Below are 24817 nucleotides of genomic sequence, written 5' to 3' on the forward strand. Positions count from 1 at the left end.
CAGATATTGACTGGAACTTGTGGGTTGGTCACTTGCACATTAGCAAGACTTTTGTGTTGTGGATTTACTGGATGACTGTTTTCTACAGCAGCAGGTTCAAGAGGCAACCAGAGGGAATAATACTCTTGATCTGATTATCAGCAGTGATTATTCATGCATTAAGAATTTACAGATAAAGGAACCACTAAGTGCTGTAGAACTAATAAATACATGGAGACTTGTGGCAACGAAGGAAAATGTATAAAACTATCAGGTGACACAGAAGCCTATGGTAGATATAAGCTAGTCTGTAATCAAGTCACAAAGGAGGTTAGGCAAGCGAAGGCAGATTAAGAGAAACCTTTGGCAAATGATGCAAAGAAAAACAGCAAAGCCTTCTTTACTTATATAAACTCTAGAAGGAAAGGGATGAATTAGATTGGCCCACCTGATATCAATGGCTCGATTGTTGGTGATCCTGCTCATTTAGCTAACAAACTGATGAGTATTTTGCATCAACATTCACACTTGAGGAATTCTGTAGGGAAGTGGAGAACAGAAGCTTATTAAACAGGAAGCTAAATGATTTTGTAATAACTGAGGGCAAATTGGAGGAGAAATTGCTGAAGTTAAACATAAGAAAGGCACCTGGAGTGGATGGGATCTATCCAGTTATATTAAAGAAGGCAGCAAATGAAGTAAGCAAACCCTTAGCCATAATTATGAAAGTATTGTTGGACTTGAGGGAGATCCCCGCGGACTGGAGATTGTGCAAATGTATCCCTAATTCACAAAGGGATGAAGGGTGACACGAGTAATTAAAGACCTGTTAGTTTAACTTCTGTTCTGGGGAAAATAATGGAGTCACTGGTTAAAGAAGCATTACAGGTTCATCTAGACAAGACTGCAGTAATAATTCAGACAGAATGGGTTTATTAACTGGAAGTTTTGTCTGACCAAACTGATTGGATACTATGATGTGGTCACAAAGGAACTGGATACAAAAAATTATTTTGTTAACATATATAGTAAACCCTGGATTTAACGAATAGGGGAGAACGGGTGTAGGTTAATGCCAAAAGTCTGTTAAATCAAATGTAACCTGGGGGGTATTTTTTATTGTTCTTAATGTAAAAGAAAAAGCTTTAATACAATATACAGTACCGTACAATATAAAATTATGTTGCAATTTGGCCTCTGATTTACAGATATCAGAAACAGTTTGTTCTTTTACGCCTTAAATTTCACAAATGCATGCTACTGAGACACCATGTTCTAATTTCTCAATTAGCTCTAATTTCTGTGCCACATTTAAGTTCACATGCTTTCTTTTAACTCCTCTATCACTTGATGCCATTTTAAATTGTATGGATTGAAAAATTATTTAATAAATAGTCATAATTCAGAAATCACAGAAACACTCTGTATACAACCTGACCGCACGATAGCTTGAGGCAGACTGAGACCGAAACAAAGCGAGTCAGTAGACTCAAGTGTCCGAGTCATGTTCAGCTCGCAAGTCACAGCCTGCTCTTATCTGTAATCTGGGAAAACAGCTATTTGAACATGTTTTCAGAAACAATAAAAAACAATTTCTTGACTACAATTTCCTGAATTTGATTATAAAAATAAAAAAATAGGTAATTATCAAAAGAATAATGGAAACAAGTAATTATTATTAATTTTTAATTAATAATAACACTGAAGTTTTGTATAACCTAAAAAAAATAATATGGTCGAGATTAATATGTACATTACTGTATTATTATTTGTTCGGTCCGTTAAATCCGAAATCCGTTATATCGGTGTCCATTAAATCAAGGGTTTACTGTACTTGAATTTCAGGAAAGCTTTTGATACTGTTGCACATGGAAGACTACTGTACAAATTGGAGCAATATGGCATTAAGGGCAAATTACTACAATGGATTAAAGGATGGTTGAGTGGGAGAAGATAGAGAGTGGTAATGAAAGGACACTGCTCTTCGTGGACTAATGATATTAGTGGAGACCAACCGGTTCAGTGTTGAGCCCATTATTGTTTTGTATATTTATCAATAATACTAATGAAGGCATATATCAGGCTTAATGTCGAAGTTCGCAGATGATACAAAGGTTGGCAGGGGGTGTTAATGACAGTATGCTACTGCAACAGGATCCAGAAAAGTTGGGCCGATGGCAACTGAAGTTCAACACTGACAAATGGAAAGTACTACAAATGGCTATTAGTAACCCCAGAGAGAGAGAGAGATGTACCAACTGTGTAGTACTACACACAGGGTAGTGAGAGAATGAAAAAGATCTATCTGGGAGTAATTGTGTAGTCAGATATGAAGTTTTCTGAGCAGTGCAGATCATGGGGTTGCTGCCAGAGCAGGTCACGGGGCCTTGTATTCATGGTATACAAGAATTTTGATAGCAAGGATATGGAGGTGTTTATCCCCTTATATAATGCATTGTCAGGCCACACTTTGAGTACTGCATACAGCTCTGGAGGCCTCAATTTTAGGAAGAATTTAGATTTACTAGAACAAGTACAGAGAAGAGCAACAAACCTGGTGAAGGGAACAAAGGGGTGTTCTTACCAGAATCGTGCAGTGGGTGAGCCAAATGAGGCTCATGCCTCAGGTTAAAAGCTGAAAGGGGGGGCAAAAGAAAGATTAAATAATTGCCAATGTTTTCGATTATTCCAATCCGTTTAATATCTTGCTTTTGCAAGACCAAAATCTTAAAAATTATTCATGAATATGAACTGTTAGAATTGTTTCCTAACCTGGAAGGACATTAAGAATATATTTAACAATTCCAGTGACAGTTGCATCATGTGAAAGAGGTTTCAGCAAGCTGAAATTGATTAAAAACTATTTACAGTCAACATTAAGCCAAAAAATTTTATCTGATATGGCCATTTTATCAACTGAGGACTATATGTAATGAAATACATTTCGACAAAATTATCGATGACTTTTTCGTCACTCAAAACTCACAAAATAAAATTGTAATCTGTACATATAAAAGCTGTGTGTCTGTCTATAATATATTATTGTTCATTTATTTAAAGAAATATTGTTTCTTTAAAATTAAAATTATTCTAATTTGTGATATTTTTGACGAAACATTTGTTTCCAGTATAGCAGAATCTAGATTTACCGAGATCAGATTAACCAGGACACTTCAAGACTCCAAAAAAAAAAAAAAAAAAAAACGAACAGAAATCATAAAATTCAAGTAATAACTAGAATAGGTATAAAGAGATGTTTTGCAAGTTGTAAATAAGTGACAAAAAGCGGTGTTATAAGTCATCATTGGAAGATTAGTGTGCCTAAGGGGCTTAGAGGGGGAACAGGCATTCTGTGCGTTATCAGACACTCAGTCTAAAACACTGATGGATCCAATATCTTTCTATTTCAGAAGATTTAGAAGTCCGGTTGGCCTGCCTCCCTAAAATCCTCTCATGCACATCTCCTCAATGGTAAGCCCTGTTACGTCACTTAAGTGGCAACAAACTTGTAGTGGTTCTCTTCAAGATGCCTAGTCAGCATGAAGAGTAAAAGACCAAACCCTCCAGCACATGACAGCACAACGAAACAAATGGCCCTCAGTCCCCAGCAGTTTTCACTGCCCCTCTTACACAGTGAGAGGATCAGATTGGAAGCAGAGGATGCTAAGAATCTCTGGGTACGACCAGGCTGCCATGCATGGAAACTGAACTTGGCCTGTTGCAACGTAAGATCGCTCATCGATGAAGACAGGATATTAGAGCTGGAAAAGGAATTAGAAAATGTAAACTGGAATATCATTGGTTTAGCTGAAACAAGAAGAAGAAATGAATCACTTATAAGTTTATCAGTGGAAATCTGCTGTACACCAATGGAAACAGTGAAAGGAGCAAAGGTGGAGTTGGCTTTCTGGTCCATAAAGGTATAAAAAACATTTTGAAATTCAAAAGTACATCACCAAGGGTGTCAAGACTACTACTCAGGATTTTTAAGAGGTACAAACTAAAGGTTATAATGATTTATGCACCAACATCGAGCCACATTGATGAAGAGGTTGAAGAAATGTACACCAAAATTGATTCTTCTAGATGAGCAGAAAACCGCTACAATATCATTATGGGAGTCTTCAATGCTAAGGTTGGAAAGAGACAAAACAGTGCAGAAAGGGGAACTTTGGAAATTTTGGAATTGATGAAAGAAATAAAAGACTTGTGGAATTTGCTAAATCTTGAGGAATGTCAGTAATGAACACTTCAAGTAAAAGGTGAACAGAAAATGGACATGGAAGAGCCCAAATGGATTACCAACTAATGAAATCGACTTCATCCTCACTAACAGAAGATATAGCGTGAATGATGTTACCGTCCTGAAAAATGTAAATGCTGGAAGTGATCACAGAATGGTAAGATGCACACTTAATATAGATGTACGAAAAGAAAGGAAAAAACAGACTCAAGTAAATAATACGGTCTTTGAGATAACAGAAGACTAGAAAAAGCAGTATGTACTGAAATTTAAGAACAAGTTTGAGCTCCTGCAGACTGCTCAAGACCAAGATATTGACAAAGAATATTGCAACTTTCTGAAAGTGATAAAGTCCAAGAAACCTATAAGTAAAAAGAAATCCAAGGAAGAAAAAATTAGTCAAGAAATACTTGTCATGATGAACTGAAGACGACAAATGAAGGGCAAATAAACAATTACAAGGAAAAATTGAGTATATTGAGTTATGCAAAACCATTAGAATGAGACTCAGAGAGGACATAAGAATATTTAATACAAGAAAAGTAAAACAAGCATTAAGGGAAAACAGAGGACTTAAATCAGCAGCCATGAGCAGTAATACAGAAAGACAAATGATAGTGAAACTGAAGAATAGTGAGGGTATACTTATAAATAGCGGGTAAGGCATAATTCAAATAGCAGAAGACTACTATAGAGAATTATACAAGGAGCGAGGGAATGATGCAGCAGTGGGGAAGATGGATCACAAATTAGTAACATATACGACATACCCGATATCCTTCCTGATGAGGTAGAACATACGTTGATGAAAATGAAGATTCAGAAAGCCCCGGGGAAAGATGAAATTACTGTAGAGTTGTTAAAATTGGGAGGAAGAGACATGACCGGCAAGACTCTTCAAAAAATGCATTAGAAAAGGCGTGACACCTAAGGAGTGGAATAATGCAATCATAGTTTTGCTGCATAAGAAAGGAGATAAATCAGAAATTGGAAATTACAGACCAATTAGCTTGTTATCCCACACCTACAAGTTGTTCACAAGGGTCATTACTACAACAGATTTGAAAGAATACTTCATGAGAATCAACCGAAAGAGCAAGCTGGCTTTAGGACAGGATTCTCAATATGGATCACCTTCACATAATATCACAGCTAATGGAGAAAGAAATGAAAGCAAATAAAACACCATTATGCACGGCATTTGTGGATTATGTAAAGGCATTTGACTCCATACAGCATAAGGCAATGTTTCGGGCAATGGAAAGACAAGGCATAGATACTCCATATATTATGATTTTGAAGAAAGAAAATATATGAGAACGCTACCTCTTTTATTAGACTAGACAAAGACAGTAGCAAATTTAAAATTGAGAAAGGAGTTCGACAAAGAGACAATATCTCTGAAGTTGTTTACTGCTGCCCGTGAAGCTTTCAGAAGGTTAGACTGGTCACAGAAAGAAATCAATATGAATGGAGAATACCTAAACCCATTTATGATTTGCAGATGACATTGTGGTCATAAGCCATGATCCCAATGAATTAGAGGAAAATCTTAATCAGTTATACAGAGTTAGTAAGGATTTTGAACTAAATATGAATATGGCTAAAACAAAAGTAATGATGAACAAGCATGCCACATAAAGGGATATAATCATCGAAGGAGCAGTAATTGAAAAGGTGGAGTCATATACTATCTGGGACAAGTCATTAGATGTAATAATGATAAATGGCTGGAAGACAAGAGAAGAATAAATTTTGAATGGATAGCTTTCAGGAAATATAGTCACATACTGTGGAGCAATATCCCAATTTTTCTGAAATGTAAAATAATGAACCAATGTATACTCCACCATGACTTATGGAAGTGAAACTTTGACACTCACCAAAAGAATGGAAGAGAAGCTGAGAACTACGCAACGAAGAATGGAACGAATTATATTGGGAATCAGACTGTTAGATAAGCAGAGAAACACATGGATTAAGCAGCAAACTCAAATAAAGGACATTCTTATCAAAACTAAAGAACTAAAATGGTGTTGAGCAGGACACACAGCTCGAAGACATGATGACAGATGGACTAAGAAAATAACAGAATGGTACCCAAGAGGAGCTAGAAGAAAACCTGGAAGCCAGTGATGGAGATGGACAGATAAAATTCATGAGTTTGTGGGTAGTAAATGGATGAAATTTGCACAAAACAGAAGGAACTGGAAAGTTTTTGGAGAGGCTTTAATCCTGCAGTGGATTGAAAATGGTTGACGATGATGATCCCCTTGTATAAGGCAATTCACCTGCCAAACTTAGTACTACATTCAGCTCTGGAGGCCTAATTTTAGGAAGGATTTACTAGAACGAGTACAGAGAAGGGCAACAAACCTGGTTAGGGGAACAAATTCTTACCAGAATCATGCCGTGGGTAAGGTGAATGAGGCATGAGCGAGGCTCATGCCTCAGGTTAAAAGCTGAAGGGGGGGGCAAAAGAAAGATTAAAAAATTGCCAATGTTTTCGATTATTCCAATCCGTTTAACATCTTGCTTTTGCAAGACCAAAATCTTAAAAATCATTCATGAATATGAACAGTTAGAGTTGTTTCCTAATCTGGAAGGACATTAAGAATAAATTTAACGATTCCAGTGACAGTTGCATCATGTGAAAGAGGCTTCAGCAAGCTGAAATTGATTAAAAACTATTTATGGTCAACATTAAGCCAAGAAAAATTATCTTATATGGCCATTTTATCAACTGAGAGGACCATATGTAATCTAATAAATTGACAAAATTACTGATGATTTTTCGTCACTCAAAGCTTGCAAAATAAAATTGTAATCTGTACATATAAAAGTCATATGTCTGTCTATAATATATAATTGTTAATTTATTTAAAGAAATATATTGTTTCTTTATAATTAAAATTATTCTAATTTGTGATACTTTTGATGAAACATTTGTTTCAAGTACAGCAGACTCTCGATTTTCTGGGATCAAATTAACCGGGACACTTCAAGACTCCAAATAAAAAAAAAAAAAATCAACCAGAAATCATAAAATTCAAGTAATAATTAGAATAGATATAAACAGATGTTTTGTAAGTCGTAAATAAGTGGCGTTATAAGTAATCATTGGGAGATTAGTGTGCCTATTATTTTGCAACCCCCTCTGTCTTCACACCGTCCACTCAAAACGTTTAGTTTGTTTTAATGCATCGCGTCGATTGTTGTGTTCCATCGCACTGCAAAATGGACAAATCACATTTTGCTATTTATGTCAGGAATGCCGGAATTTTTTTTTTATAATAACTATTTTTTGTTTTGTCCATCACGAAATTATGGGCAAACGCAACAGTTGTGCTTTCAATTAAACAAAAACTTCAAATTATTCAAAAGTTTGAAAATAGTGCATCTGTTAAATCTCTAACAAGTATCCGCAGAATTCAGATTTGTCAGTGGCAACGGTGAACACAATAAAGGAGAAAGACCGAATACAAGAAGCGGTCGGCACCAATGAAGTCAACTATGATAACAAGGCTATGAAATACAAATCACTTTTACAGTACAATAACATGTGTTTTTCCTTCCTTTTATGTTTTCTTTTCTTAAGTGTTACTCTGGCTACTTCACCGCTGTCCGAAATAAAGTTTTTAATTGAACTAATTAAAAATATATAACTATTTTTCTTCATTCTTCTGAGAATATTATATGGTTTTTGTAATTTTTGCATATCAGAGATATAGTAACAATATGTCATTAGCATTTGCATAGTAGAGGCATAGGATGCAAGAAAACAAGCTTATGCAGCATCAGCAAAAAAAAAAAAAAGCTTCCATTTCACCTCTGCATTCGTTCCAAATACCTATCCAGCTCATCCTTAAATTTATTTAGGCTATTAGCTTCCACAACAAAAGATGGAAGCCGGTTCCGGCAATCAACTACTCGCTGGCTAAATGCCAATTTCCACACGTCTATTCTACAACTATCTTTCCTCAATTTGAAACTGTGCCCCCTTTGGTTCTTAGTCTGAGCTGGAGGAAGAATCCCATCAGCAATCAGCTTGCTCAACCCATTCAAGGCTTTATACACCTCAATCAGATCATCACCTCGCAGTTGCCTACTCCAGGTGCTGCAATTTGCAGAACGTAAGCCTTTCTTGGTAAGAGCACCCCTTTGTTCCCCTCACCAATCTTGTTGCCCTTCTTTTACTCATTCTAGCAACTCTACATCCTTCCTAAAATGAGGCCTCCAGACCTGTACACAGTACTCTAGATGTGGCCTTACCACTGCCTTGTATAACAGGATAATCACCTCCCTATCCCTGCTAGCAAAATTCCTATATATCATTGACAAGACTCCATGACCTGCCCTGGCAGCTCATCTCCACTGCTCAGCGAACTTCATATTTGATTGCACAATTACCCCCAGATCTTTTTCACTTTCCTGAGTGTAGTACCACACAGTTGTACGTTTCTCTTCGGTTATCGCTACCCATATGCAGTAATTTGCATTTGTCAATGTCAAACTTCAGTTGCCTCTTCTCAGCCCATTTTTCCCAACTTATCTAGATCCAGATGGAGTAGCATACTGTCTTTACTGTCGTTAACAACCCTGCCGTTCTTTGTATCATATGCAAACTTGAACATTAAACCTGATATACCTTCATCAATATCATTGATAAATATACAAAACAACAATGGGTTAAACATCGATCCCTGGGGAACTCCACTAACAGCATTTGTCCACGAAGAGCAGTGTCCATTCATTACCACTCTCCGTTGTCTCCCACTCAACCATCCCTTTATCCATTGTAGCATTTACCCTTAATGCCATACCTCCCAATTTGTACAGTAGTCTTCCATGCGCAACAGTGTCAAAGGCTTTCCTGAAATCCAAGTATATGATATCAAAATTATTTTTGGCATTCAGTTCCTTTGTGACCACATCATAGTATCCAATCAAATTGGCCAGACATGACCTCCCTTTAACAAACCCATGCTGTGTCTTAATTATTACTGCAGTGTTGTCTAGAAAACTCTAGATGATCCTGCAATGCTTCTTTAACCAGTGATTCCATTATTTTCCCAAGAACACAAGTTAAACTAACAGGTTTGTAGTTACTTGTGTCACCTTTTGAACCCCCTTTGTGAATTGGTGATACATTTGCACACCTCCAGTCCACGAGGACCTCCCCTGAGTCCAAGGAAGATCTCATAATTATGGCTAAGAGTTTGCTTACTTCCTTTGCTGCATCCTTTAATATACTGGATAGATCCCGTCCACTCCAAGGTGCCTTCATTATGTTTAACTTCAACAATTTCTCCTCCACTTTGCTCTCAGTTATTACAAAATCACTTAGCTCCCTGTTAGCATTTGATAAACTTCTGGCACTCCCCTCATTGAATGACTCCTCGTGTGTGAATGTAGATGCAAAATACTTATTCACTTTGTCAGCTACCTGGGCATGATCATCAATAGTCAGCCCATCTATGGTCCAATTTGATTCATCCCTTTCCTTCTAGAGTTTACATAAATAAAGAACTCTTTGCAGTTTTTCTTTGCATCCTTTGCCAAAGAATTCTCACAATGTGCCTTCACCTGCCTAACCTCCTTTGTGACTTGATTACAGACTAGTTTATAGCTGCCATAGGCTTCTGTGTCACCTGATATTTTATATGCATCCCATACATTCTTCTTCTCTGCCACGAGCCTCATCAATTCATCTGACATCCATTTAGGCCTAAACCTTGAACAGTATTTCTTAGTTGGAATGAAAAGCCTAGTACCCTCCAAAATTAAGTCCCTGAAGGTTTCCCATTTAGAATTCAATGTTGGCAACATCATCAGTTGATCCCACTGTACAGAATTTAAAAACTGTCTGAGACCACTGTAGTCACCCTTACAAAAGAAAAACCCCTTCCCTTTAGCCTTGATGGTAGTTACATCTTTAAGTAATTCCCACATCAGTACATTGTGATCACTGTCACCCAGTGGTTCCTTTATCTGCAAATTCTTAATTCATGAATAATCACTGCTGATAATCAGATCAAGAGTATTACTCCCTCTGGTTGCCTCTCAAACATGTTGCTCTAGAAAACAGTCATCCAATAAATCCACAAGTCTTGCTAGTGTGCGAGTGACCAATCCACAAGTTCCAGTCAATATCTGGAAAGTTAAAATCCTCCATTATAAGACATTCTGATTTACTGGCCCACACTATTTCTCTGCACAATTGCTCATTATAGTCATCCGATTCATTAGGCCTATAACACACACCTACTCTCATTTTTCCTTTCCCAGTGCTTATTTCACACGAAACAGACTCAACACTGCATTGTCCACTAACATCAATTGGATGCACTTCCTTAGATTTTGTTTTTCTTAACTAACAGCATAACCCCTTCTCCCTTCCTGTCCTGTCTATCCTTCCTGTACACATTGTACTCCCCAAATTCCAATTCTTCACTGCTTATATCTGTGTAACATAATGTCTCTGATATCCCAACAATATCTGCCTTTGACGTCTTGACTAGTACTTCAAGCTCATCAAATTTATTAACTATACTCCTAGCATTGGTGTACATGCAAGTATACATGTATCTGTTCCTAACCTTAGTTACCCTAACACAACCCATGTATTCACTTGTTCCACTATGACTCCCAGCAGTTCCAGAAATCTCCATCACCTTGCTTTCCAGGCTGCTGCTTATTCTAATAGAAGCAGTGCAAGAATCACTTTTGCCTCTGCCTGCGGCCACTGTTAACCTTTTAGTCTCATTCCCGAGTTACGTAAAACTCAACTTACATAAGAAGTCCTGGAACGTATCTCTTGCGTATATCAGGGACTTATTGTATTTTTGGATTAACCAGGAAATCGATTATACTGGAAATATTTTTTACCATCTATCCCGGAAAATCGAGAGTCTATTGTATTATAATTATATTGTTATTATTTTTGAAATGAATGAAGCATAAATAAATCTGTTATATATTTATAATAAATACTGCTTGTGAGAATAAAAATCACTTTAAACAGTTTTTATTTTATTATTATTTTTGTCATATTTTTATTTTTATTAAAATATGTACCAGGAATGTATTTTAAATGTCATATTTTTTTAATAAAATTTTTTTTTTCCTAATATTTTAGGGAGGGCACAATTTTTCTTTCTTGCCTCAGGTACTAAAATGGCTCAGCACAGCTCTGTTTCTTACACAGACAAGCTTAAGTTCTGCAAATTATAGTGTATGGAGACTAGGCACCTGCGAGATGATCTGATTGACGTGTATAACATCTTAAATGATTTGAGCAGGCTCAATGCCGTTGGCATTCTTCTTTCTTCTTCTTGCTCAGATTATGAACCTGAGAGGACATAAATTCAAATTGAGGAAAGCCAGTTGTAGAATAGATGTGCAGAAATTTGCCTTTAGCCAGCAGGTAAGTTACTGCTGGAATAAACTTCCATCTGTCATTGTGGAAGTTGATAGCTTAAATAAATTCAAGCTAGAAGTGGACAAACTTTTGAAGCAAATGAATGGGTAAAACGGGAAGGTTGTGTTTTTTTTTTTTTTTTTTTTTTGGCTGATGCCGTATAACCTTGCTTTCTTGCATCATATGCCTCTGCTAATGCTAATCTCAGTTGGCTTTGTTCGTTATTTGGTTTTTTAGGAGCATTAGCAACTAAGGCCATATTGCTCCGGGATATGCGGTGGTCATTCCTTGACCTTTCCGCATACTCCGTATTTGGTGGTGACGGGCTCGAACCCCGGTCTAATCAAGAAGCATGTGCTACGCACTGCTGCTCCTTCCCACCTGGCTACGGAGGCGCCCAACTCAGTTGGCTTGTATCCAAATCTCCAGGTTCATTTTCAGCCTACACCAAAACTCGCAGCATTTGTAAAGCAGTTATTAATCCGTCCAAAGTAGATTTTGAACAGGCTGAGAGTAGAAAACTTGTTTTTTGTCCAAATGGTAGTTAAGCATTCTGGTCTATTGCCAAAGCTATTGCCCACAACTTTTTCCCATCTCTGTTCCAGCCTCTATCAAAACCAGATGGTTCTATTGCCACTTCAGCAAAAGATAAAGCTGACCTGCTAGCATTCTAATTTTCTTCGAACTTGTGTATTAATGATTTTGGTAAACTACCTCCCACCATTCCCACTACACTCCTTTCAATGCCTCCAGTAATCTTCCATCAAAAGGATTTTGAATAAACTTGACGATAAGCTCCAGGTCCTGATGGTAGTTCTCCACTTGTTCTTAAAACCAGTGTTCCTGAACTTACTCCTGTTCTGTGACACTGTTTTTCTTTTTTTTTTTTTCACTTCCTTGTTCCAAAGGTGTCTCCCCTTGTAAATTTGCTCTTATTCTGCCAGTTCCTAAAAAGGGTGACAAATCCCTCCCATCCAATTGTCCCATTGCACTTACTTCTACTCTACCTAAAGTAATGGAGAAATCAATTAACTGTCAGCTGTTAAACTACCTAGAAACCTACCATCTGATCAACGACTGCCAGTATGGATTCTGTCAGTGTTGATCCACTGGTGATATTCTGGCTTATGTTACCCATCTATGGACATATTCGATGATAAAGTTTGGAGAAACGGAAGCAGTTGCTCTTGATATTTCAAAGTCTTCTTATCGTGTTTGGCATAAAGATCTTTAAATAAGCACCCATCTTTTGGTTTGCTAACTGTTTTGTGTAATTGAGTATCCAGTTTTCTCTTTGACTGCTCACTGCAGGTGAGCGGTCATATATCTCTATTGGGGATTACCCTGATTTTTAATTTCTTTTGGCATAACACATTACAAATATTTCCTCCTCTGCATCTAAAACACTGGTTTTCTCTTTCGCTCTCAGCATTACTTTTCTTCCAAACAGCTGTTAATTCTACACAAATCACAAATCTGTCCTACCATGGAATATTGTTCCCATATCTGGGACAACATCCCTAAAACCTCTCTCAGGCTTGTAGATTCCATTCGAAAGAGGGCAGTTAGGTTAATTGATGAATCATTTCTAATGGTGTCTCTCCACTCTCTGTCTCATAGATGTTCTGCTACTTCTGCATACCTTTTCTATATACTTCCATGGGCAGCGACTCTGAATTGGTTTCTATAATTCCCAAGCATTCCAAACACGGAAGTTTGTTCCAGAAATCAACCACCCGCTGGCTAAAGGCAAATTTGTAGAACAGTTGTAGAATAGATGTGCAGAAATTTGCCTTTAGGCAGTGGGTGGTTGATTGCTGGAACAAACTTCCATCTGTTGTTGTAGAATTTGACAGCTTAAATAAATTCAAGGCAGAACTCGACAAACATTTGAAGTGAATGGATGGGTGAAATGGGAAGATTTTTTTTTTTTTTTGGCTGAATGCCTTTACTAATGCTAACAGTCAACACCTGTTTACTGTCCAACTTCAAACTCACAGAACCAACTTTTCTTCTTCCTTATTTATTCATTCAACTTGCATTTTCTAGAACAACCTTCCTTCATACATATTTCCTGAAAATTACAATCTACAGAGGTTCAAGCTTCTTTCAACTGCTCAACCTTCAACCCATGCACAGTACTAAATACTACAGGTTATAATACCTCTTGTGTTTGGAGTTTTCATAAAAAAAAAAAAAAACCTCCCACTCAGAATATGCTGTGCACAATGTAACTAAAAATATGAGAACCACAGCTCTTAAAAAAATAGGATATTTACAGCTGAGAATTACATGCAACCTGTACTAGGAACTTAATAAGAAGTGGGATAAAAGTACTTATCATCCTTGAATGGTTCTGGTGTCAGTGAATGTAACCATTTTTTTGATTTTAGGCAGACTTTATGATTTTTTTTTTTTTTTAATATTTAAATCATTTTTTTTAAATTTAACTTAAATGACCACTGACCCACTTTCCTCCTTCTTGCTAATTATTTTCCTCATCTATATATTCCTTATTCAAATAAATTATTTTTCCTTATGAAAGTAATATATCAGTCTAAGTTTAAAACAATTCCGTAACATTCTCTTTGTCTACACTTTCCCTCAAGCATACCCCCCCACTTCATTTGCTCTATCTCGTGTTCTTATTTTGTCTTCCTTTTGCTTTCTTAATCTATGGGTTCTGTTCTTAGCAGCTTCTCAATAACAGTAAGCATACAGGGAATCTTACAGTTGTCAGAATGTTTCCCAAACTTGTAAAACACTGATTATGAAATCTGTACTAAACTGGACTTATCCTGAATTCGCAAAATTAAAATATGAGTGTGGAGGGGTTCTTGTTATCCAAGTATTCTTTATCCAAATCTGTGCAGTTAGGAGGCATGATTAATTTTTGTTAATTTTTGATAGCATCCATATTTTGCATTACAACATCCATAATGCAACCCTGGCCCAGAGTAATGTTTCAAGCAAAGGCACATGATGCAAGAAAGCAAGCTTATATAGTATCAGCCAAAAAAAAAAAAAAAAAAAAAATCTAATTTCACCCATCCACTCGCTCAAAATGTTTGTCTAGTTCTGCCTTGACTTATGCTTCACTTTTAGGAAATTAACTACTGTAACTAGCATAATGAACACAATGTGGAAGATTTTTGAAGCAAATTTTATATTTGCTTCAAATATTTTATATTTGAAGGTTAGAAAGAAGTTTCAATTTAGTTTGTTTGTTTGTTTGTTATTTGGTTTTTAGGAGCATTAGCAACTAAGGCCATATTGCTCCGGGATGTGCGGTGGTCATTCCCTGACCTTTCCCGCATCCTCCGTATTTGGTGGTGACGGGCTCGAACCCCGGTCTAATCAAGAAGCGTGTGCTACGCACTGCTGCTCCTTCCCACCTGGCTACGGAGGCGCCTTACAATTTAGTTGATAAACATCTACCAGAAAAATTTATCTCCTGATGATGTTTGTGCTTTTATAAAATTTGATGGTAATCAGGTACAAACTAAAATAGAAATCTTGCACAAGATGCAGGATTCCATGAAGTTCTAAAATGATGTCAAGAATTGCTTGAATAACATGCAGTGTCATTAATGAATGAGGATCTTTGAGTTAGACCAGTTAACTGTGAAAAAAGATAGAAAACGGACAGGGATGACAATATGATAGAATTCCCACAAAGGAAAAGAATTGAGATTTGGGAGGCATTTGGACAAATTGATAAAGCTCTCAAGTATTTTTGCAATAACGACCCTCTATGATTGTGCTGCCAAAGTTAAATATGAACCGAAAAATTTTCTGTCGTATTACTGTACAATTTCACTTGAAAAATTATGACAAAGAAAACAACACTCATTTTGTTCTTCAAACTCAAGCAGGTCTTTCTAGAGTCAACTCTCCTATTAACCCTGCTTCTCCATCTTCCATTTAATGGTCTCTCAGCAGCATCTACATTCATATTCAAACAGTTTTAAGTAAGATACCTAAATGTTAAGAAAAGCATGTACTTAACAGACTTTTTAACCATTATTTTTAGTACCATTTTTCTTGTTTAAGGTCCTAATTAGACCATTTTTAATTACATTTTTTGTATGGTATTTTAGTCTCCGTAATTATGCATATAATTACAGTATACTGTTATATATATGCATATATATATATATATATATATATATATATATATATATATATATATACACTGTTATATATAAGCATATAATTACAGTATACATTATACTGTGTATATATATATGCATATAATTACAGTATACATTATACTGTATATATATATGCATATAATTACAGTATACATTATACTGTATATATATATGCATATAATTACAGTATACATTATACTGTATATTTATGCATATAATTACAGTATACATTATACTGTATATATATGCATATAATTACAGTATACATTATACCGTATATATATGCATATAATTACAGTATATGCACTCTCACGGGCTGATCTGTTTATTTTGAAGTTTGAAAGCGTTCAGTATTTGAAGAGAGAAAAGTTATAAGCTTGGCTGAAATTACAAGACAGAATATTTATTTACTGCACATCAAACTTGAGTGAAATAACCTCACTCCAATATAGGCTGTTTTATGCAGAGATGTACAAAACACTAACTGTCCTCCTTGTTGGGGGGGGGGGGGGAAGGAAATGTTTCAAAGGCACCTTCCTTGGGAAAATGCCTGTTGGGCAAGTTTGCACATTTAGCAGAATGAAAAATTCTAAACCACTGCCTAAAACCAGAAAAGTCCTTTTAAAAAACTACACCAGTTATCAATAGGATTTAAATTCAGGCCTTCCATGAGTGAAAAAGGCAAACCATTATGTACTCAAGGAAGGGCATGAAATTATAGTCTACACCAGGGCAAGATTTCAGTTCAAGTTTAGTTTGCTAGAGTAAACCAAATTCAGTTTTCTGTAGTCATCTGACGATACTAGTTATAGTGTATGTATAAATGAATTTTATTCCCAAGTTTTATTTACTAAGACTCAGCTGCATTAAGGCTCTTTGGTGGGTGCAATTTCTATGGATAGTTGGGTGATCAAAATTAACTAGAATAATTTTTTCAAAGAGCAAAACTGTATGTAACAGACTGCTACAACTGACTTGAAAACTATGTTCACTGCAATGTCCTGTTCTTACAAATTAAAATTGTTAAAGTGGTAGTGGAATTTAATACCAATTACATGTGCATATTTTATGCTAATCATTATTGTACACTGAAGCAAAGACAAACATATAATTACAGTATATTCTCAACCACTGAACTTCATTTTATGAAGTTCAGTGGTTGAGAATATACTTCAGTGGTGATCAAAATACTGCTGATATTTTGGTCCCAACAAGTTCAAATGAAGTTCCATATGGTGTATCCCATTAGTTCATAATCTCGTATTTTTGTAATCCTGATTTAGTGGCTGATTTTACATTTAAAATATCGCGTAAAATTTATCTCTTGGGTTAATTTCATTCAGTTTATGAGAGGGAAAAAAACTGATATTGACGTGACCCTGCTCTGTGTACAGACACTCTTGCTATATATAAATTTATTCAAGAAGAGATATTTTTATAGTTTTTATCATACCAAGAAAAATAAAATATGGTCAAAAATTTTCGCGGGCCCTTTAGTTTGTCCTTGTAAACAGTGCCTATTGGATAACACGTCCCTGCCAAGGCTACTCCACGTGCATGATTTCCACGATGTGTCATAGAGTTTAGCTAAAAATACTCATCATTACTGTACAAGTGCGGGTATATAATTATATATATTAATTTATTTGATTTTTCCTGCATGGTATTTGTTTTTCTCCTTCATTACAGAAAAGGAATAATATATTTACACAAGATTATATCACCATCATTCTAGACAGATAGAGGGAAAAAATCTTGCCTGTTCTTCTAACTCCGAAATTTTTGCTTCATCCACTTCTTCATCGTCTTCTTCATCTTCTGATAATCCTTCGGGAGAATTAGAACTATCTGAATCAGGTTCATTTTCTATTTCAGCACTATCGCTAACATATTCAACAATTTCCTCCTGCAAATTTAAACTATCATCCGCCATTTTAAAACACTGTAATATTAAACATTTTGGGAGTTGTAGTGGCAAAAAAAAAAAAAAAAAAAAAAAAAGATGAGCAAACGATGAACGAAAGAGAGCCCAAAGAAGAATAACTGCGTTTCTCAGAAAATGTTTAAAAATGCATATAAAAAACAGCTGCGTTGTATCCTAATAGAACTTCTTCAGTGAGAATTACTGAAACGCATCTGATAAGAGAATCTAAAAATGTACCAAATATCATAACCAGAAACAATTATCAGCCAAATAAGTGGACTTTTTCCAAGACAAAAATAAATAATGCGCATTACGGTTACCACATAAAACAAACTAATCCTGCCATGCGTATTATATCCGTAGACGCATCTGGTCGGTTTGCCTGGACAAAAAAATAATAAAATAAAATAAAATAGAATTTGAAAAAAATAACTAAATAAAATAATAATAAGAATAATATTCCAGGTGAAAACACCTTGATCTCCACAAATGACACCGACTAACTCAGCCACAGCGAAAAAAAGATCTGACAAGGTCCTCGACGGAATTCGAAGCCAGACCTCTCAAAACAGTGTGAGGAGGACGGTTATTATAACTAGTGCTATAAATTTTAAGTTGAATGCGAGAACATCAAAGGCGAGAGACAAGGAGAAAAAACCCTATTATTAAGACCTGATTTACTAGGGTGCAGTAATTCAGTTATCGAGAACTATAAGGACACAAGACCTAAACAGTTACTCTAAAAATTAGTTTATTTAGCTTTTAATTCAATTTAATTTACTTCATTACTACTCTTTTCATTTACTGCGTTTAATATAATTTTTTTCTGTAGCCTATCCTTTCATATATTGAACTCAGGGGACCACATCAGGTAAGTATGGCTTGGCACACCCAGGGTCCTGAGCTGGATATCATCATTCTTCTCTTTCTTAATGATTCCCTTTTACTACTACTACTACTACTACTACTACTAATAATAATAATAATAATAATAATAATAATAATAATAATAATAAGAAGAAGAAGAAGAAGAAGAAGAAGAAGAAGAAGAAGACACTCCATGGCAGACACTACAATGGCCTCCATCAAGATCACATCGATAACATTGCTTCCAATGCATGGCTCACAAGTGGGATGCTCTTCCCTTAGACTGAAGGATTCATGCTGGCCATCCAAGACCAGGTAATCAACACCAGAAACTATAGAAAACACACCACAAAGGAGCCCAGAATGTCAGATGCCATCTTGCCTCAGAAACTATCCAACACGTCACCGCAGGGTGCAAGGTGATCACCCAGACTGAGTACACTCATAGACATGACCAGGTAGCCAGGGTAATACATCAGAAGCTAGCGAGGAAATACCAGTAGACCAAAGAAAGTGTACCATACTACAGGTACGAACTCCAGGCATCTACTGGAAACCCACAAGCTGTACTAGGACCGCGTCATAATAACCGATAAAACCATCCCGCACAACAGACCCTTATGGACAAGATGGAAAAAGCTACCTACCTGATTTACATAGCGGTGCCGAACAATAGCAATGTCCAGAAAACCAATGAGGGAAAAAATTAGGAAGTACACGAACCTGAGACATGAGATCAAGGAGATATACAAGAAGCATCAATCATCCCAATCATCGTGTCAGCCACCGTTATGGTACCAAAGACTCTACATAGCAGCCTAGCAGCAATAGGTCTCCCAGAGAACACCTACAAGGAACTCCAGAAAATCGCAATCCTGAACACCTGAAGGACAGTCAGAGGTTTCCTTGATCGACAGTAACACTAGACATTACAACCACCCTTTGAACTTGGTAGCAGTACCCATGACAGAGTGGAATCCCCCAATCAGGGAGAAATAATGTAAGAGCAACAACCATAAAATATTAAAAGGGGCATGATGGCCCAGTGGTTAAGATACTGGACTACCAGCCTGACGGACCCTGGCTCGAATCCCGCGTTGATGGAAGCGAGCGCGGGTCTATTACACTGGGAGACCGATATAATAATAATATTAAATGATAAAATAACATCGCGAAAGTCACCCCATTGGACTTACCCTCCCCAAGGTAGGAGCGATGGCTGGGGAGATAGTGGCGCCATCTGGTGTCACACGCGAGAATTAACTAAATAAATAAACCACTGGACATAAGCTAAACAAGTCCACCTCCATAGATGGATGATGTCGCAGATAAATATTATTCATACTGCATCTAGCGTGCCGCAGGATAAAGTCACTCAAGTTCAGGCCTTAGGCAGAGTGGTCGGCTCGAGAAGTTGGAGACAGTCTCCCGAGCAAGACAATGGAGCAAATGGCGATGTCCCCCATAAGGCTACCACAAGAGAAGGACAAGACCATCCAGCCCCACCAACTGGAAGTGTTTCCTGCACAACTGCGATAGTGACCACCCACGAAGGAAGAAAACACCAACGCATGAAGTGGAGCATTGAAATGAATACATACATCATGCGAGCATATTACTAAATAACCAGGCTAGAGACCGATAGGGCAATGTACAGGTCGCGACTATGTACCAAGTGGTTAGAACAATACCAGGATATTCAGGTCACCGAACAGCGATTAGCAGACCAGAGAAGGACTATCGTCACGAATAGCTCCTGCGATATTGGAAAAAATCAAGCAGGATGTCAGCGATCTGCTACAAAGCGCAAAGAATATGGTCAATATGTAACCGGAGGAGGAACAGCAAGAATAAATATAACCCAGAGTAGCTGAAGTGGAAAGAGACGAAGTCATGCTAGCCAGAATAGAAGACGAGTGGAAGAAGGCCCTAACAGAATTCGAAGGAATGGACGCCACAATAACCCACGTGATACCTAAGCAGAGGACAAATAAAATCCTGTGGAGAGTAACAGACCACCTCAATATGCATTTATTGCCACATTACCTTCATAACAATGGTGCAACGCAGGAGGCTATCCACACAGCCGTATACTGTGCTGCCATAGCAGCCACTAGGATTAATGGAAAAGAAACGAGAGACCAGCAGCCAGCAGAAGAACCGTAAACAGAAGGAACCGCCAGCTTGGGAAAGGAGACTTCAGCAGAAGTTAGAAGAATTAAGAGTCAAGGTAGGTCAGTTGACACAGTACAGGATAATAGAAGTAAGAAATTGATTGGAAAGGTGAAGAGCATTCCCCAAGAGAGACAGCGCCCACAGCAAACATGAGACCAGAAATCAGAGAACAGGAGAATACTTAGACACACTGAAGCAGAACTTCCTCGCATTCAGCAACAGACTACACCGATACAAAGAGAGCTTCCAGAGGAAAATAAACAACCGAATCTTCGATGAGGACCAATGAGCCTTCTACAGGAAACTGGGTGAAGATGAGAAAGCAGGAAAGAGACCACACGAGAAGAAGACAATCAAAGAGTTCTGGGGAAATATCCGAAGCAGTGAAATAAGACCTAACAACAAAGCACCCTGGATAGAAGTAGAACGGAAGAAAATGAAGGGCATACAAGAGATGAGAGAGTAGGAGATTTGAGAAGAAGAAGTAGAACAGTCGTTCAGGAACACCCACAACTGGCGAACTCAGGGAATTGATGACATCCACAACTACTGGTACAAGAAGCTCACATGCACACACAAGCACCTAGCAGAGTAGTTCACTTGAATGATAAGGCACCCGAGACAATCCCAAAGTTTCTCACTGAAGGAGTCACATATCTGAAGCCTAAATATGAAGATACAAGAAATCCGGCGAAACACAGGCTAATCACATGCCTCCCAACGATGTACAAGTTCCTCACCAGCTGCATAATTAAGAAGATATAAGACCACTCAGAGAGTCAGAACATAATGGGAGAACAGCAGGAAGGATGCAAGCGGAGGAGCAAAGGATGCAAGTAGCAATTAACCATAGATGCCGCAGTTATGGAGCAAGCCTTCAAGAAGCACGGCAACCTATACACGGCCTACATCGATTACCGCAAGGCCTTTGGCTGCGTACCTCATAGCTGGCTAATAGAGACCGTGAAGCTCTACAAGGTCAATCCGATAGTGGCAAACTTCCTAGGAGTAAAAATGCCGAAATGGAGTACCAACATTATGGTCGAGAACATCACAACCAGGCCAATCCCAATTAGAAGAGGAAACTTTCAGGGAGACGCTCTGAGCCCACTATGGTTCTGTCTAGCACTCAACCCGCTAGCCACCATACTCAATGGCAGCAAGCATGGATATAACCTCAAAGAAGGAAGAAAGAACCTGTACACTCTCGCCCACCTGATATAAATGGATGACGTCAAGCTCTATGCGGCAACCGAAAAGTAACTCCAGCAACTACTCCGGATCACCGAAGAATTCAGCAAGGACATCAGGATGGAATTTGGTCTAGAAAAATGCAACACATACACATTGCACCAGGGAAAATTAGAGAGCCGAAACTACCAGCTGCTGACTGGTAAAGAGATCGAAACTATAACAGAAGGAGAGACCTACAAATACCTAGGGATGATGCAGGTTGAGCAGTTGGAACACACGAAAATCAAGAAATTCCTGACCGAAAAATCTCATCAGAGACATAGAAGCCTGCTGAAAGCAAAATTGAACGGAGGGAACAAAGTTAAAGCCATAAACACCTATGCAGCTCCAGTAATAACATACAGTTCGGGGTCATAGTCTGGACTAACACCGAGCTAGAAGATATCATGCAAAAGACAAGGACAATGATGACCAAGAGTCACCAACACCACCCGAAGCGAGCAGTGGAGAGAATAACAACACCTCGGAAAGAGGGAGGAAGGGCCTGATAGACCTGACAGAACAACAGAAAACAGCGACAGTTAACCTGAAGGACTACTTCGAGAAAAGCACAGCAAGCACCATTTCACGACGCCATAAGGAAGCTAGATAAGTGGTATATCCCACTCAACCTAAGCAAGGAAACCCCCCCCCTCCCGCCCAAACGGTAAAAGAAACGAAGATAGAAAGATGGGCAAAGAGCACACTCCATATCAGACACTACAATGACCTCCATCAAGATCACATCGATAACATTGCTTCCAATACATGGCGCTCTTCCCTGAGACGAAAGGATTCGTGCTGGCCATCCAAAGCCAGATAATCAACACGAAAAACTATAGAATATACATCGGAAAAGGGCCCAGAATGTCAGATGACACATGTCGACGATGCCACCTGGCCTCAAAAACAATTCCAACACATCACCGCGGGGTGAAAGATGATCACTCAGACTGAGTACACTCATAAGAACGACTAGGTAGCCAGGATAATAGCATTACCATTAGTAGAGGCATATGATGCAAGAAAGCAAGCTTATGCAGCATCAGCCAAAAAAAACAGGTCCCATTTCACCCCTCTGTTCGTTCCAAGTACATGTCTAGCCAAGCCTTAAATTTATTTAGGCTATCAACTTCCACAACAAGGGATGGAACTCTGTTCCAGCAACCAACCACCCACTGGCCAGAGGCAAACATCCTTACATCTGCCTTACCTCAATTTGAATTTGCCCTCTCAGGTGATTATTCTGAGCAAGATGAAGAATTCCATCAGCATTGAGCATACTCAAACCATTCAAGGCGTTATACACCTAAATCCGATCACCTCGCAGGTGCCTAGTCTCTAGACACTGTAATTTGCAAAATTTAAGCCTTTCTTCGTAAGAGCAACTCTTTGTTCCATTCACTAATCTTGTTGCCCTTCTCTGTACTTGTTCCAACAGTTCTACATCCTTCTTAAAATGAGGCCTCCAGACCTGTATTCAGTACTGTAGAAGACCTGACCATTGCCTTATACAAGGAGATAATCACTTCCTTATCCATGCTAGAAAAATTCATGTACATATTCTTACAGATCATCTGCACTTCTCAGAAAACTTCATATCTGCCTGCACAATTACCCCCAGGTCCTTTTCGTTCTCTGTAGTACCAAAGTTCAAACGTCACTCTGGGGCTGCTGCTTCCCATATGTAGTATACTTTACTTTTGTCACAATGTTAAACATTATTTGCCACCTCTCAGCCCAATTGCTCAACTTTTCTAGATGCTGTTGCAGCAGCATAGCATTAGTAGTATCCTTAACAACCCTGCCAACCTTCGTATCGTCTGGAAACTTGGACATTAAGCTTGATATACCATCATAAATATCATTTATAAATATAGAAAACAACAATGCATCCAATACTGAACCCTGAGGGACTCCACTAATAACATGTCCACGATCAGCACGGTCCATTGATTACCACTCACTATCTTCTCCCACTCAACCATCTCTTTATCCATTGCAGCAATTTGCCTCCAATGTCATACTGGTCCAATTTGTGCAGCAGTCTTCCATGTGCAACAGTATCAAAAGTCTTTATAAGATCCAAATATCTGATATCAAAGTTATTCCCTGCATCCAGTTCTTTTGTGACCACATCATAGTATTCAATCAAATTGGGCAGGCATGACTTTCCTTTAACAAAACCATGCTGTGTCAGAGGTATAAATGAAGTCTTGTCTAGATGATCATGCAGTGCTTCTTTAACCAGTGAATGCATCCATTAATTTTCCTGGAACAGAAGTTAAACTAACAGGTCTATAATTACTTCTGTTGCCGTTTGATCCTCCTTGGTGGATTGGGGTTACATTTGCACATCTCCAGTCCTTGGGTACCTCCCCTGAGTCCAAAGAAGCTCTCATAATTATGGCTAAAGGTTTGCTGCCTCCTTTAATATAACTGGATAGATCCCATCCACCCCGGGTGCCTTTCTTATGTTTAGTTTTAGCAATTTCTCCTCCACTTTCCTCTCAGTTATTACAAAATCATCTAGCTCACTGCCCGAGTTTAACTCACCTCTGGCATTTTCCTCGCTGAATAACTCCTCATGGTTGAATGTATATGCAAAATATTGATTTAGTTTCTTAGCTACTTGATCATCTACAGTTGAACCATCAATATCCAGTGTACCATTCTGATTCATCCCTTTCCTTCTAGAGTTTACATAGGTAAAGAACTCTTTGTTGTTTTTTTTTGCATCCTTTGCCAAGGATTTCGCATAATCTGCCTTTGCCTAATCTCCTTTGTGGCTTGGTTACAGACCAGCTTCTATCTATCATAGG

The 24817-nt window shown here is 37.9% G+C and overlaps 1 protein-coding gene across 1 annotated transcript in view; it reads right to left on the reverse strand.

Annotated features, from left to right (window-relative positions):
• The window catches only part of LOC150086161 (spliceosome associated factor 3, U4/U6 recycling protein-like), a 192475-nt gene extending 174740 nt beyond the window's left edge, over window positions 1–17735 (reverse strand). Inside the window, exon 1 of the mRNA XM_090374426.1 lies at window positions 17556–17735. Coding sequence (XP_090230552.1) covers window positions 17556–17729 — 174 coding nt within the window. The 5' untranslated portion in view covers window positions 17730–17735. The remainder of the gene's footprint in view (window positions 1–17555) is intronic.
• Between the last annotated feature and the right edge of the window lie 7082 nt (window positions 17736–24817).

This window comes from Mastigoproctus giganteus, chromosome 5 (assembly GCF_048544385.1).
Source record: "Mastigoproctus giganteus isolate SK-2022 chromosome 5, ASM4854438v1, whole genome shotgun sequence".
Lineage (NCBI taxonomy): Eukaryota > Metazoa > Arthropoda > Arachnida > Uropygi > Thelyphonidae > Mastigoproctus > Mastigoproctus giganteus.